Consider the following 17,795-nt stretch of genomic DNA (forward strand, 5'->3'; position numbering starts at 1 on the left):
ACTTTGCAAAGAGCAGTATTGTTGGGATATAAAGTCAGAAGCCAGACTGTAAGGAGTTAAGAGAACGAGAGGAGAGAAAGTGGAAACTACCATTGTAGATGGCCTTTTTGAGGAGTTCAGCTACAAAAAGCAGAAGGGATATTAGGATGACAGCAGGAATGGAAAGGTCAAGTGAGGGTTTTTTTAGGATAGGAGAGACATGGGCATGTTTGTAGGCAGTAGGGAATGAGCCAATAAAAAAGGAGAGATTGAAAATAAGTGAAAGAGTGATGATGACAAAGGGGGCAATCTGTTGGAGGAGAGGGAATGAAATTACATTACTTTAACAAGCAGTGGATTAGTGTCGGCAGGGAGCAAGATTACTTCCTCATGTAAAAGGGGGTGAAGGAGGAGAGAATGGCAGAAAGCTCCTGAGTAACACAAGATGAAGAAGAGGGGAGAAGAGGGAGCTCACAGCAAATGGCCCTAATTTTTTTCTGTAAAATTGAGGCCAATTTCTCAGCCAAGAGAGCAGGGTTATTTCTCATAATATAGCATTGTCTGCATTTTGGTGGGGGGTGGGTTAGGCAATGGGGTTAAGTGACTTGCCCAGGGTCACACAACTAGTGAGTGTTATGTGTCTTAGGCCAGATTTGAACTCAGGTTCTCCTGACTCCAGAGCTGGTGCTCCATTCACTGTGCCACCTAGCTGCCCCCTCTGCATTATTTTTTAAAGGACTACGATCAAGATTACATAAAAGCGTAGGCTAGAACACTATGAGGTAGGCTGTTTTGAGAATCTACCTGCCTTAGCAGTAGTCAACAAATATCCACTAAGCACCTACTATGTGCCTCTAAGTACCTACTAAGTGCTGGGTATAGATATCAGGAAAGTAAAAAAACAAAACAAAACAGTACCTGTCCTCAAGGAGCTCACAATTTAATGGAAGAGATAACATGCAAACAATTATGTACAAACAACATACATACACTAAGGAAGATTGAGAAAGGCTTCTTGCAGAAGGTGGGATTTTTGCTAAGACTTGAGTAAAGAGTTAAGGATGCTGCCTAGGTTGCAAGCTTGGGTAACTGGAGGATGGTGATGCCCTTGACAGTAAAAGGACATTTGGAAAAGGGAAGGGTTTTGGGGAAAATATGAGTTCAGTTTTGGACATGTTGACTTTAAGGTGACTCAAGGACAGCCAGTTTGAGATGTCTAATAGGCAACTGAAGATGCTAGACTGGAGATCAGCATAGAGGTCAAAGCTGGAGAAGTAGATTTGAGAATGATCAGTATAGAGATGATTGAATTGAATCAATGGGAGCTGATGAGATCACCATTAGTATAGAGGGAGAAAAGAAGAGGGTCCAGGACAGAGCCCTGTGGGACATTCATAGTTAAGTGGGCATGACCTGGAGGAAGATCTAGCAAAGGAGCTGTTAGATAAGTAGGAGAAGAACCAGGAGAGAGTGGTATCTCAAAAGCCTTACAAGAAGACAGTATCAAGGAGAAGAGGGTGATCAACAGTGTCAAAGGCTGCAGAGAGGTCAAGGAGGATGAGGATTGGGAAAAGGCAATCAGATTTGGCTATTAAGAAATCATTAGTACTTGAAGAGTTTCAGTTGAATGATGAGGTCAGAAGTCAAATTGTTAAGAAAAGAATGAGAGGAAAGGAATGAAGGAAATCTACCTGTTGTAGATCTCTTTCTCAAGGATTTTGGCCACAAAAGGCTCCAATGTGAAGAAAGGGCACTCTGCGTGAGACGTTACAAGTACAAATAATTGTTAAGGAGATGTACGTAACAAAATGCCATTTGAAGTCTAAGGGAGAAATTGTCATCAAAACTCGTTGGGTGTAGCAGGACTGATGGGGTGGTGGTGGTCAGGTGGTCAGTGCTGCTAAGCACTCTTTTGAAGTCCAACTCAGATGCTGCATCTAAGAATGCAGAACAAAATGAACAAAGATAACACAGTTTGAGCTTTTCCTGATCCTTCTAGCTATTAGTGTCTTAATCTACTTCCCTATCCCCTTATATCCCCTATCCCCTATTACCTTGTATTTATTTTGCATGTAGTTAATATGATAAGCAGCATGTCATAGTGGCTACAGCTGTCTTCAGAATCAGATGCTTTTTGTCTTCATTTTTGAAGAGGACCAATGACATCACAGGGTGATATCTTTACTTGTGAGTGATGGACTTAAGGGAGATAAAGTTGCACACAGTTGTCAACCTCACTCTTTTCTAGAGTCATCAAAGACCAGTGGTAAGACAAAAGTCAAGGTGACTGGCAATGGCCCAGGATGCAGTAGATGATCTTGACATCTTCCTTGACCTTGACCAAGCTCTAAGTGTTGCACAGCACCTGCTTCAACTGCCTTCGCAGACATTGGAACAAATTGTTCTCTGTTGGGGATCTGTAAGGATGTAGAGGGCACAGGCTGTTCATGAGGTCTCACTGATGGGCTGAGGCCCCTCTCGGGTGATCGATCTATGAGCAAAGGTCGCCTGGTTCGGTGCTCCATTCTATGCATCTCTAACTTCCCTAGTTACTCATTAGTCATTAACAGTGTATTTGTGATTGGTGGTAGGTAAGTGCACGGACTGTGCACGCACTGTCCTTGAGCACAGCATGGGTTATACATCATTGTAACTTGAGAAAGAGTTTCTGTTATTTTACTATATAAGTAAGTGCTTTGCTAAAAATAAACGGAGTTGCTGCCATCTTTTCTCCCGCCTCATCAATGCGTGCTTGGAGTGAAAGATCAAGCTGGTCTTGATTCTTCAGGTGATTGGGAAATCCTAGATCCTAGGTAGGCTCTGTAGCCGAGTGAACTAGTTGTGCACAACAAACTGGCTGCACTGCTGCCGTGAAGCTGCACTGAAGCTGCACTGAAGATACGGAGAGTAAGACAGCTGCATGAAACAGTCAGGAAACATCTGGACCAAGAAGACGCGACACCCACATCAAGACACCAAGGTCTGTTGGAACCAGGCAGCCTCCTTTTGAGAGGCCTCCAAATCGCATCCTGTTGCAAGATACGGAGTGGTAAGAGAATTTCTTACCATGGGGCAAAATCTAGGTAAACTCTCAGATAAGGAACAAAATGTTAGACTAATATATCAAGTGATCAAGGAACAGGGGTGCTCGGTAACTCCCAAGAAAATAAGAGAGTTTCTAGACATTATTGATATAACATCTCCATGGCTTCCAAGGGAAGGGAGTTTAGATTTAGAACCATGGAAGATAGTGGGGGAACAATTGACAGAATTTTATAATACCAAAGGCCCAAAATCAGTTCCCCTGGGCACTTTCACTATATATAATCTTATAAAAATGGGCTCGCAAGCTGACATACAGGGTGAGAAGAGAAAATTCCCTGCCTGTACTCAAACTTCTTCATTGTACTCACCTAACAATAGTAGAGCAGGCTCTCCTGAGAGAAAGAACAGACCTAAGATTTATGGGTTATATCCTGACTTAGCTGAAGCTTCAAAACCCCCTCCACACTCTCCTACCCTGAGCTGTTAGATAGACTCAAGCATTATGAGAGGTCCCTATACAACTACAGATTGTTTTGCCTTTTATAAAAAAAAACCTTAAGAAAGATTTTGCCTGGTTTTAGAATACCATGAAAGAAAATAAAAAAAATAAAAATAGTATTATTTCATTTGTGTAGGGAATTTCTGACAAGTTTCTCGCTTTTGGATTCTCCCTGTCATTTTGTTCTATGTTTGTCTGTGTCTGTGTGAATGATGGTCTGTGATTAATGTTTACAATTTATTTGATCTTTCACTGCCAGGCAGCCAAGGGCTGCAACTGGATTCTGAAATGCTGATAGTGACTTTCTCCCCTTCCCCCTCCCTAATACCAGCTGCATTCCCAGGAGTGGGTGGATGGGGGAGAGAATGGGAGAAAAAGTACTTCATTATTTAGGTTATATAATTTGACAAAAGGCAAGAAGTTTAAGATATGGATAGAAAGAATAATATAATCTGTTTGCATGAATAGCAGGAATAGATGATTTGAGAGTAAAAGATTTGGAAACTTTTGGAGAAAAAATTCTTTCTTTTTTGCTTTCTAAGGCCCTGGCCAAAGCTTTGGGTGTAAGATTGAAAGATTATGTTGAAAAATATTCTCTTCCTTTCTCTCGAATTCCAACCCTGGCCAGGTTGGGGTGGGGGAGAAAGAGGGAAAAGATAAGGAGGATGAGTTTCCTCTTCAGATCAAAAAGAAAAGTTTTTAAGTATTGAACACAATCTAAAGATAATTTTGTTCATTCACATTAGCAATATGCATGTTTCAAGTTTTAAAAAATCTAGTCTCATTACAAATTGGTACACTTTTATGTGTTATGTCAAGCAATTTTTAATAATTTAGATGTTATTAAAATGTGAACTAAAAGAAACTGAAAGGTAGTGAGATAACTGTGTAAATTCAGCTAAATTATTTTATCAAGTCTGGTTAATCTTGTTCTATGATTTTTTATAACTGTCATTTAGAAAATCAGGTATTTCTGTCTTTACCTAGGATTAAAGAACAGCTTAGAGCTAAAACAATTTAACTATCACTCATGAAAATTACCAAATTGTTAACTAAGTTATTTGAAGTTACTGTTTTAAAGTTAAGACCTAGAATTTTTAATTACTTCTGAGAGAAAAGGAGGGGCACAAGGCAATTCCCTTAACTTTGTAAGCTTGCCAAAAGCTCCTACCAGCTGTGTGCCAAGGTCATCTGCTCTGAGAAAAGAATTTGTTTATGTTATTGAGTTCCTAAACAATTCATTTAGCTTACTGAGAAATTGCAACTTTATATAAATAATTTCTAATAATTGGCTTTCTCACCAAGACAAGTTTAAATGTGGGAAAGAAAGGATGTTAAGTAAAATTTCTTATATATGTGAGACCTAGTAAATCTTTATTGCTTATTGCATTTCTATGAAAATAATTAACTGTATCTGGCTTTAAGCCATAATCAGTGAAACTTACTGCTTGAGGTAAAAGACTCTTAGAACTATAATTAATTTTGTTTTGAGTTTGAATTTGGGTATGGTTGTCTCATTAAATCAGTATTTCCCATTTTTCCTATTGTGATCCTTTAAGGAGGAATGTTTCTTACCATGTGCCAAAATTTTGTTCATAACACTATTAAACTTGTTAGTCAGAAATATTCCCAGACAAAAATAATTTATTATATGGATGATAAACTTTGCAGTTGTCCTACTACTACCAAACTCTCCTTATTAATGCCCAAGTTTTAACAAGCCTTCAGTCTCATAGATTATAATTACCCCTGACAAGGTACAGAAAGGTATCACCCTTTGCTTACTTTAGGTATATTGTTCTACAGTCTACAAGTATACCACCAAAATGTTACAAATTAATCAAGATTCCTTGATAATTTTTAATAAGTTTATATTTTTATGGATATTAATTACTTTTAGCTTGTCTAATAAATCACCACTAATCAATTATTTTAAGATGAATTTAAAGTACTAGGATAACAGACAGCTAAAACTAAATTCATTTCCCCTTAATTTGTGGGCGCGATATTTTACATTTACTGAGAGCTGTTATTTTCTCCCGCCACTGTTTGTGCTTTTTCTATCCATAAAACTGACAAAATACAAAAAAATCTAATGAACTTGTTTGGGTTCCTTAAAATTCATCTGTTTTTATTATTGCAAAGTAGTCAGGAAAATTAACGATGCTTTATGACTTCCTAGCCTTTGATAGTTATTGATTTAAAAGATTGCTTTTTTACTATTCCATTACAAAAAGCTAAAAATGATACATTACATGGATGACATTTTATGTGCTCATCCTAATCCTGAAGTGTTAGAAGAAATTTTACAAAAACACAAGAATTGTTGCAAAGTCATGGGCTTCAAATAGCCCCAGAAAAGATTCAAAAACATCCACCATTTCAATATTTAGGCCATCAAATACTTCAAGAGAAAATAGTTTTACATCCACCAACAACAGACCTACAAAAATTGAAAACACTTAATGATTTTCAGAAAATTATAGGAGATATACAGTGGCTTCGGTCACAGGTTGGCATTCCAAATTATAAATTGATACCCTTGTATGATTGCCTTAAAGGTGATCCTCAATTAGATTCACCCCGATACTGACCCCTGAGGCAAAGCAAACATTGTTGTATATTCAGGAACAAGTAGTTGGAGCACACACAAACAGGATTGATAGGCATGAAAGCGTGGAAGCTTCTATATTTAACACCCCAAATTCTCCAACAGCAGTAATACATCAGAAACAAAGGCTTTTAGAATGGGTATATTTACCATCTCAGTCAAAAAACACTTTAAGTAATTATATGGTCCTGATAGGGGACTTAATACATAAAATTGATAACAGATGTTTAAAATTATGTGGCACACATCCGGAAGTCATATACCTTCCATTTTCTCAACAAATAATTGAAATGGCAATACAAACAATGCCCAACTGGCAAGTGAATATCAATTTGAAGCTTGTGTATGGAAAACCCTTAAATATCATGTAATCTTTGAGAATTGGCCTTGGATACAACCCACACATACATCAGGTGAACCTATACGGAATTAATGTCTTTACTGATGCCACAAAGATGAATAAGGCTTCTATCTGGTGCCCTAAAAGAAAGGAATTACAGGTGATTAATACACCTTTTACCTCCACACAACAGAATGAATTATATGCTGTCTATTGTGCCTTTCACAAATATAAGGAGCCAATGAATATCATCACAGATAGTAAATATGTAAAAGGAATCCTAAAACACCTAGAGACTGCAATAATAAAAAATACTGGTAATAATATCTGTCAGTTGCTTCATGATATACAACATTATATACAGAATAGGACAGAAAAATTTTATGTTTTGCATGTTCGGTCCCATACTCTTGCTCCAGGACCAATTTTTGAAGGTAATGATTTTGTTGATAAATCTTTAACAATGAATGTGGAAATAGCAAGGAATAGTCATAATCAATTACATTTATCTGCTAGGTCTTTAAGAACTTTATATGGCATAACAAAATCACAAGCACGTGAAATTGTTAAGCGCTGTGCTACTTGTGTGCCTTTTCAGCCCCCTTTTCATGTTGATGTACACAACCCCAAGGGACTTACACCTAACGCCTTATGGCAAATGGATGTTACTCATTATTCTCCCTTTGGAAGACAAAAGTATGTTCATGTTTCTATTGATACTTATTCAGGCTTTATTTTTGCTACTGCTCAAGCGGGTGAGGCTGTCCGCTATGTTATTAATCATTTGCTTCATTGTTTTTCTTTCACTGGCCCACCTCAATGCTTAAAGACTGATAATGGTCCTGCATATATTTCGCAGGGTTTTAAAAAGTTTTGTACTGAGTTCTCTATTAGTCATACTACTGGCCTTCCCTATAATCCTTGTGGCCAGGCCATAGTTGAATGCGCCAATCATACATTAAAGATGGTGCTCCAAAAACAAAAAGGGGGATCTAAGGGATCCCCATGGTATCAATTAAACACTGCACTCTATACTATAAATTATTTAAAATTTGAGAGTTGTGACCTCTCTCCTGCAATGAAATATCTGGCAGGAAATGACAACAGTACTAGTGACACCACTAAATCAAACAGATTCCTTTTTCCTAAACACAATATGAAAGTCATGTGGAGAGACGTTGATGGTGTCTGGCAGGGCCCAGGGCAAGTGCTAACCTGGGGGCAAGGGTTTGTTCTTATTTTCACAGGTGATGGAGAACTTTGGGTCAGAACGAAGGATGTCCACATTATCCATTCAGAAGGGACGAGGCAAGCAGAAAAGAAAACACAGACCGGCCAGGAATTGAAGGAGTCGAAAGAAGAAGAAGAAGGCACTACACGAACTTGTAACCAAGCTGTGACTCTTGTCATTATTGTCGGCAGTGGTACAGAACACAGCAGCAGAGACAGGAAATACAACAGATGGACTTTTGTGATAAGATCATCATGGCCAAGACTGGCTACTTGGGGAGAGACGATACCTGAGGTTGTTTTACAAGGGAATGCATCTGCAGGATTGGGGAAGGAATTTCAGTTTACATCTTGAAAGAATGATGAATTCGGGAGAATATAATGTTACTTGCAATAATTGCAGTGTATCTGAATGTATAGGACCCAAGATTAGAGAACAAATTATTTTCATCATTACACAACAAAAGTTTGCTTTGGTGCCTGTGAAAAGCAAAGATTCGTATGAGTCACATTCTGATCATATTTTTGGAATAATAGACCAAAGAAATCAATTAGCAATTGTTAGGAAGAAGAGATGTTTTTCATGTGTAGTTATTAGGAATTGTATTGCTTATAGCTATTATAACTGCTTCTGTTTCTTTATCTCAATCTATATCTATCACAAGAAATGAAATGGTTCAAGCTGATTTTATGAATCAATTACCTCGCAATGTATGAAAGGGTTTTCAAGCACAAAAAAGGATAGATGAGGGATTTTACCACACACTTGAGGGAATGAAGGAAACCATTACTGAAATAGGTGATGAATTGGATATTTTAGAATATAGAACACATTTGAAATGTGATTATAGGTATGAATTCAATGTTAAATACAATGACTCCCAATGGGAGTGGCAGAGAATACATAGACATCTGAATGGGCTATTTGGGAATTCTACTGTTGCACTGGATATTGATGATTTATATAAAATTGCTGATGATATTGCGAGGGCGGCTGATGAAGATTTGATGCCAGATAAAACTGCCCAACATATACTTGATTTGCTAGATGAACTCCGTAACCCTTTTGATAACCTTGGACATTGGCTTATGTCTTTATTATCTTCTTTATTGCCATTATGTTTGCTATTGCTGGCCATGCTGTGTTTTGGACTGTGTTTGCTCAGGTGCATTGCTAATCGGATAAAGGACCTTGGGACTGAGCTTCATATGCTCCGTCTCCAACAAAAACAAAAAGGGGGAGTTGTTGGGGATCTGTAAGTAGAGGGCCACAGGCTGTTCATGAGGTCTCACTGATGGGCGGAGGCCCCTCTTGGGTGATTGATCTATGAGCAAAGGTCGCCTGGTTCGGTGCTCCATTCTATGCATCTCTAACTTCCCTAGTTACTCATTAGTCATTAACAGTATATTTGTGATTGGTGGTAGGTAAGTGCATGGACTGTGCATGCACTGTCCTTGAGCACAGCATGGGTTATACATCATTGTAACTTGAGAAAGAGTTCCTGTTATTTTACTATATAAGTAAGTGCTTTGCTAAAAATAAGTGGAGTTGTTGCCATCTTTTCTCCCGCCTCATCAATGCATGCTTGGAGTGAAAGATCAAGCTGGTCTTGATTCTTCAGATGATTGGGAAATCCTAGATCCTAGGTAGGCTCTGTAGCCGAGTGAACTAGTTGTGCACAACAGTTCTCATTTACCCATTCCATAGGGAGAAGTCTTCACATGCCTGGGGTAGACACCTCAAGTTAAGGTTTGTGGCCCTCAACCTTACTGTCAACCTGGTTTAGCCTGTCTGCTAAGTTGGTTTCCTGAGGTGTGGTTGCTCAGCCTGTTACAGCTTCTTGGAACCACAGAGAGTTGAGTGCTAGGTAGAGACCAAAGGTGGATGAGCAGCCCTGAAAAGGGCTTGGCAAGCTTTCCCACAAGACGTGATAGTCCTCCTGGAACACTCCTACATCACTCAGAATCAGACAGACCTGAGTTCAAGGTTTGTTTCTGACATATGTTGGTTGTGTGACCAAAGACTTCTCAATGTATCTCTCAGTGCCTCAGGCTACTCTCTTAGACTAAATGAAGAGCAGGTGGTGCCTATCTGCATTGGTATTTTAGGAGGAGTTTCCTCCCTGGGAATTCTCCATTCCAATGAAATCACAGGTTTGGTCTGTCTACCCTCATTTTTTTGTGTATACTTATATACGTATCTGTTATCTCCCCTCTTAGAATTTGTTAGCTCCATGAGCACAAGGACGGTGTCATCCTTTGTCTTGGTTTCTCCAGTGTCTACCACAGTGTCATGCATAGAAGACACTTGACCACAAAATGCTTATTGACTGACAGAATTGATGCATGAGATGTTGAAGGGATAAGAGCAACAAAATGTGGTACTTGGTTGAAAATGAGTAAAGACGGAGAGTAAAGAGTGAAAGCTGCAGAGGAGAGAGACTTGGTGAATAGTGGGACATGGGAAGACTGAGGGAATGGTGATATTACAGGCAGAAAGAGTTATTATGTCAGATAGAGGAGCAGATTTAGCTCAGTTTGGGACATGTTGAGTTTGAGGTGCTGGTGGGACATCAGTGTAGATGCATACATGGAACTTGGGGACTGGAAATAATGGATTTGGAAGTGATTTGCACAGAGGTGGCAACTGAAACTATTGAAGCAAATGAGATTGCCAAAGGAGGCAGAGAAGAGAATTAATTAAGGGAGATTAATAATAATAACTAATAACAATAACTCATATTTACAGGTTAGGTATAAGAATAAGACCTATTATTTCATTGCTAGAGGGAATTCCCAAATGAGGGAGCTTCCTTTACCAATGCAGACTGACATGTTCTCTGTCATATATACAGAGATAATGTATAAAAAATGGAATGCATGCCAATAATATATGTAATTTGTAATCTTTGCAGTCTCAGAGTGTTACCTAGAGCATGAAAGGGTTGAGTGACTTGTCCAGTACCACATAGCCAGTATATGTCTGAGAGGGACTTGAATTCAGGTCTCTCTGGCTTCAAGGTCCATGTTGTGCTGCCTCTAAACTACTACTTATAGAGTACTTTAATGTTTGCAAAACATTTTACATGCATTATCTCCTTTAATCCTCACAAGAACTCTTCGAGGCAGGTGTTATTATCATTTTCATTTTACAGATGAAAAAACTGAGGCTGACAGAAGGTGACTGACTCAAGGTCCCACAGCTAGTAAGTGTCTAAGGCAGGATTTGAACTAAGATTCCAATTCCAAGGCTCTATATACTATGGCCCCAAGGAACATTCACATCAAAGAGTCAGGAAGAGAAGCTGTCAAAGGAAACAGAGAAGAAGTGATTAGAAAAATAGGAGAAGAACCTAGAAGAGTGTAATGTCTTTCAAGCTAAGGTAGGAAAGGGTATTCAGAGGGATGTGTCATCTGTATACATCAGTGTCAAAACTTCAGAGAGGTCATGGAGGATCAGGACCAAACAAAAGGTTTAGTTGTTAGAACCTCTGAGGAAGCAGTTTTTTAGTAAAACACTGAGCCCAGAAGCTAGATTTTGCAAAGGCAAACATTTTGAGGAAAATGTAGCACAGGATCTAGAGTCAGAGGGACCCCAGCTTTTCAGTGGGAAAGGCCCCTGAAGGGCATCCAGGCCGACCTGTACCTGAACAAGAATCACATCTGTGCTCTCCCTTACAAGTGGTCACCCAGCCTTGGTATGAAGACCTCTAGTGCAGGGTTGGAAGGTGGAGGGGGTTGTGATGCAAGGGTTTTGGTGGCTTGTCAGCTCCCGAGGAGTCAGCAATATGACGCATAAGCCCAACATGCCAATGCTCTCCTAGTTTGCATAGAGAGAGGCAAAAATTCCACATGGGGAGAGACGATTGTTCCATTATGCTCTGCCCAGATCACACCACATCTAGAGCAATGTGTTCAGTTCTAGGCACATCTTAGCACAGGCATTGACTAGGGTCCAAAGGGAGGGAGGACCAAAGAAAAAGCAGGACCAGGAAAACAATATACACAATGACTACTCTATCACAATGCAGATGAAAGCAACACTGAACTGAGCAGCTGAACTAAGACTGAAAAGGGATAAGGAAGGAGGCTGTGGTTTGTTGGCATAGGGAACTCCCAGGTGAAGAAACTCCCTCCACCTATGCAGGCTGGCACCTACCCTGATAGTTACAGTCTTAGAGAGTCGCCCTGAGAGCTCAAAGGTGGAGTGACTTGCCCATGAACTCATAGCCAGAGTGTCAGTGGAGAGATCTGAACAAAGTCTTCCCAGCTTTGAGGCTGGCTCTCTATCTACTATATGATTCTGCCTCTAAAGCTTAATACAAGCACGTTCAGTTGAAAAACAACAACAATTCTAGCTCTCTAGTGGAGGGGAACCAATCACCTCCCAATCAGTAGCTCATTTTGTTTTTGGTCTTCTTTGAGAATGAAGGACAAACAAGCCCATTTTGCTCCTACATAGCTCTAAGTTTTTTTCTTTATTTTTTTTAACATAAACCCTAAATACTTCTCTGCAACTTAAAACTATTGCTTCTACTCCTGCCTTCTGAACAGAGCAAGCAAAAAAAAAATTCATAATGTTGTCAATCAGGAGAGAGAGAAAAGATTCAGTATTGACACATATTTTGAGTGTCCACAGAATTATAGAAAATCTGTAATTGATTCAGCCTTCCTACTTTGTGAAAGAGAAGCCAGGTAACATAATCACCCTTGCCATCATCATGATCATCGTTGATACATGATTCTATTTTCACTTTCATCCTTGGTCCTGCTTAATTTACTGGAACCAGAATCTGTACCAATCACAGATGAACACTCTGAAGAAAATGGCCCCAGTCTTCAGGGGCATAGTGGAGAGACTGTAGGACCGGGAAGGGAAGGGAAAAAGCATTTATAAAGTACCTACTATGTGCCAGGTGCTGTGCCAAGTGCTTTACAAATTTTATCTCATTTGATCTTGGAATAAAGAAGACTTGAGTTCAAATACTTCCCCAGATATTTACTAACTGTGTGGCCCTGGGCAAATCACTTAACCTCTCTGGGCCTTAGTTACCTCCTTTGTAAAGTGGGGATAATAACACTTAGTAGCTCACAGGATTGTTGTGAGGATCAAATGATATAATGTAGGTAAAGTGTTTTACACATTTTGAAGTGCTTTATAAAAGTCCACTACAATTACTGTTGCTTTTATTATTTCCTCAAAAAATTTACAAAAAGATAAGCAGTCTCATAAAAGGCACAATCCATGCTATTTAGAAAAGGTACATCTATGGAGTTCTTGGACTATCCTCTAAGGCTTCCTCTGGGAAGAGACAAGTCCAGCAGCAGCAACTAATTGCTTTGTCACTTCTTTAATATCCTGTAATGTGAACTCACCCTTACACAACTCTCCCGTGACATTGGGAGCTCAACCTTTCACTTCAGGGCTTAGAAGAAAGCCCTGTTTACTGAGCTCAGATTCTCTGAAAGCTGATCAAATAACAGTGCTGGAAGGGTGAGATCAGTGGTTATTAATTAATCCTGGGTGGACCATATGCATCTTTTAAAAAGGGAAGTGATGATATTTTTTACCCTTCAAAGAATACAATTAACTTGAAAGGTGGTAGATTATTTTTCTCCCATGAATTATTGTGGATTGTGGATTCAGGGCTGGAAGAAGTCCTAGAGAATATCTGGTCCAACTTCCTCATTGTATAGATGAGGAAGCTGAAGTCCAGACAGGTGGATCTATGAAATGACAGAACAAGTCTTCAGATTTAGGTCTTCTGTCTCCCCATTTAGTGCTCATCCTACTGTAACAGGCTGCCTCTGAAGAATGTCATAGTTCAGGTCTACTCGTGAATGGAAAGAAAGAGTTTTGATACACACACATAGATGTATTATGTATGGGTATATACACACACGTGTGTATGTCTATAGAGATGTGTATAAACATACACGCATGTATACACATGTAACCTTATGTGTATATTTAAAGCTTGCAAAGTACTTATATACATTAAACATACTTTACATCTAACATTTCATTTGATTCTCTCAACAACTGTGTGAGCTAAGTGTTACAGATATCATCCCCACTTTATAAATGAAGAAACTGCAGCTCATGGATAGATAAGTGTATACACATACAGATACATACACAATATCTCTCTATCTAGTAGTTATTGTTCAGTTGTTCAGTCATGTCCAACTCTTCACGACCACATGGACCACGGCACACCAGGCCCTTCTACCCTCTACTATCTCCTAAAGCTCATGTTCATTTTTTGCACGGCTGTATCTATCCATCTCATCCTCTGCCATCCCCTTCTCCTTTTGAAGGCAAATCTTTTTTTGCCTTCTGGATCTTTTCCAAGAAGTCCCATCTTCTCATTATGTGGCCAAAGTATTTAAGCTTCAGCTTCAGTATTTGACCTTCTGATGAACGGTATGAATTAAAGATACACACACAAACACATACACACGAATATATACAAATATATATTCCCAAAACAAAAAGTTTGATGTGAATAGAAAGATAGCCCTTCTGCATGTTAGTCAATAAATACCAGCACTAGAAAATCAGTTGCTCTAATTGCATTTCAGCAGCATCAGCCCTCTGTCAGTGGGGAGACTTCTGTCCCCTGAAAGGGAAGCACAAGTGGTAGAGGTACTCCCCATGAAGTATGTATGCATATACACACACATATATGTACTCCTACACATATGTGTGTATACATGTGTCAAAGTCCTACCCAGATATTTACTATGTAGGGCATGTACATATTACATACACATTATTAAGTGTGTGTTATATATAACATATGCACATTATATATACACATTTTATCTGCCTTTAATTTGTTTACAGGTATTTATGTAATACACACAAGTCAGTTTCTCCTACATCTTGAATCGGGCTAAGAGCTACGGCCCAACAAATATGGTTAGCTACAGGATATGAACAGTTTCCAAAAGAAAAAGAATTACAAACTCTCAACAACCATATGGAAGATTGCTCCAAATGGTTAACGTCTTACAGTAGAAAAGATTCTGGCCTTGAAGCCATAGGGTCTGGATTCTAATCCTGGTGATGTTGCCCACTAGCTGTATGGCCTTGGGGTCATTTAAGCTCTCTGGGCCTCCACTTGTTCATATATAAAATGAGGGAATGAGATCAGATGACCTTTATGATCCCTTAAAGCTATAAAACTATGATCCTAAAAAAAAGGAACACAAATTAAAAGAACAAATCAACAGCTTACATCCCTCAAACTAACAAATATGGCAGGGATAGGGAACATGTAGATGAGGAAACTCCCTCCACTAGTGAAGGATGGTACCTCCTCTGCAACTCAGAATCTTTGAGAGTTATCTAGGGTACTGAGAGGTTAAGTCACCTGCAGAGCCACACAGCCAGTATGTGTCACAGAGAGGATTTGATACCTGGCCTACCTGGCTTTAAGGATAGCTTTCTATCCATTAGGCCAACTTTGCCTCTATCATGAGAAGATAAAGTGATGAAAATGATCAATGTTGGAGGCATTATGCGATAACAGATACATTAATACACTGTTGGTACAATTGTAAATTGGTTTATCCCTTCTGAGAATAATTTGGAATTATTCCTCAAAAATAAATTAAAAAATTAAATCCTTTGATCTAGCATTTCTACTCAGGGCACATACTCCAAAGCAGCCAAAGACATAAAGAAAGGCCTCATATGTACCAAAGTATTCACAGCAGTACTTTATGTGGTAAAAACAAAACAAAGCAGAAAACAAAAAGGGTATCCATTAGCTGAAGAATGGCTGAACAAACTGTGGCCTGTGAATGGAATGGAATATTGCTGCTTTTTAAAAATGACAAATATAAGGAATTCATAGAAATTTGGGAAGACTTGTATGAACCAATACTCTGAATTCAAATATATCTTACCTGTAGGGAGGACACAGTCTTCTTTAGCCTTTTCTGACATAACTAAGGTTATTTCCTTTTTAACTTTTCTTAGCACCTCATGGATCATATGACTTTCAAATTTTTCCAGAAGTTTTTGAAGCTAGAGTAAACAGAATTTGAGAGTCAATCTACATTTTGGGCATATATTTTAGAACCTCAAGGTACTTTCCCCCTCCTCCTGCTATATTTTCTCCTTATCCTCTTGTAAAGGGAGGGGACACCAATACACCACAAGGGATTCTTAGGCAGTAAATACTGAAGTCTAAAGCAAGTATTGATTTACTGGAAAAAAAAAGAGAGGTGAATTCAGTATCGAGTATTTATAACTTGACATTATTTCCTTTGGGACCTTAACACAGACATAAGTGTCGGAGACATTGTCATACAGAGGCAACCATAGATCCTGAAAAAGGATGAGAAATGGACTCAACATTGTCATACGGTGATTTAAAAATCAATACGTGGCAATTATAAACTAGACCAACTATCTCACCCCCAGGGTCAGAGCAAGCAAGGGATCGTCGTCAGCCTGTTCAGGAACAGACATGGGCTTGGGCTTAGTGAGTGAACCTCCAGATTTCCATGCAGACTTTCTTGACCTGAAAACTCCCTTCTAGGTTTCAGTTTCCTCAATTTGGTGTCAATCCCTGGACCAGCATTGCTAAGAAACCCTGGTTTCTGACCTCTATTTTTCCAGCCTCACTTTGGCTCTTGATTCAAACCCTGCCCATCTTTCCCCAGGAGGGAATTTTCCCCTAAGGTTGGAGGGGACCATCCTATTCATCAGCACTTATCAGTCCCTTGCCTGGATATACCACCAATAAAAGTGATGAGTGCCCTACCATCTTTTATTTTCAGTGCTTCAAATTGCTCTCTTTACAATGCTACAGATGCTTTATAAAGGAGTGTGGCTTTGGAGACCAACAATAATATCAGGCCTCACCGGTGCAAGTTATCAGTTCAGCTTATTGCTAGGCAACCTGCCTAAAGCCAATGAACCACCAGATGCTTGGCTTTGCTTACCTGTCAAATAGGGACAGCAATGCTTGTCCCTCTGGAACAGGGCTGAGGCAGGAAATTACTTAAGGAAGCAAGTTCTGTCTGCTACAGATAGGATGCTCTCAGTATGGACGTATAAACAGCATGGGGCTATGAGAATATGTCAGCACTATGACAGAACAATTCTACAACACAACTTTCATTTTTTTCCCCCCTCCTGATTTTTTTTTTTACTTTATGGGGAAGTAGTGATGGTGTTTACCTGCTGGCTTTTATATGGAAGGCAGAATCTTCTACTGTTTTTTTTTTGGGGGGGGGAGGATATTTCTTTATCATAGATTTTGAGGTAGAAATTGATGTAGCAAGTTTAATCTGAAACTTCAGACTTCCAAAAATGGATTAATTCAAGAACCGTTATTTGCTTTTTCAAAATGAAAACTATAGACTATAGACTCAGTTCTCCGAGGACATATTAAAATGATTCAGTTTGGGGAAATTTGGTTTACACACAACATTTAATGTGCAAAGTGAGCATATTCATCTACATGGTGAAGTTCTAAAGACATCAGCAATTTAGAAAACAAAGAAAGATAACCTGGCGGGTTTTGATTTCAACTTCTGAAGCTCCTTTCGGAGGAAGTATAGATCGACAACTTATTATAAGTCCTTCGAATTCGTCTTCTTTACCCATCTGTCTGGCAATGGTTTTCATGGTAGGGTAAAGAATAGTAGCTCTAGAAATGGACAGAGACAAAAAGCTGGTCTTTCTCATTAAATTTGCTTGAATATCATTTTCTTTTACAGGTCAAGAGCTTTGGAGAGATTGTAACCTGTGTCTAGTATAGGTCTGCACAACACAACCTATGGCCGGTGGGCACTTGCAGCCGCTGAAGGATTTCAGGAGGCCGATGAAAAATGTAGGGTTGCCACTGCAAAATTCTACTGTTTGTCACATGACCTGTGGTAGCCAACCATCGTCAGTCTGTCTCTAGTCTAACCTATCTGTGGCCCGAAGAAGTTTAGCTTATTTTAATTTTGGCCCCTACCTACTGCCAAGTTGTGCATGTCTGATCTAGTAGAATGTAATCTCCCTGAGGGAAGGGACTGTTTTCATTTTTTACTTTGTCCCTGCCCTTACCCCTAGTCTTTAATCA

At 39.2% G+C, this 17,795-nt stretch overlaps 1 protein-coding gene across 1 annotated transcript in view; it reads right to left on the bottom strand.

Annotated features, from left to right (window-relative positions):
• LOC110222916 (uncharacterized) overlaps positions 1–17,795 on the bottom strand; it is a 195,358-nt gene that overhangs the window by 34,461 nt on the left and 143,102 nt on the right. Inside the window, 2 exon segments of the mRNA XM_078155582.1 lie at positions 15,622–15,742; positions 17,237–17,375. Of these exon segments, the coding sequence (XP_078011708.1) occupies positions 15,622–15,742; positions 17,237–17,375 (260 nt within the window).

The sequence above is a fragment of the Phascolarctos cinereus genome, unplaced genomic scaffold, assembly GCF_003287225.1.
Source record: "Phascolarctos cinereus isolate Bilbo 61053 unplaced genomic scaffold, phaCin_HiC Scaffold_5;HRSCAF=322, whole genome shotgun sequence".
Taxonomy (NCBI): Eukaryota; Metazoa; Chordata; class Mammalia; order Diprotodontia; family Phascolarctidae; genus Phascolarctos; species Phascolarctos cinereus.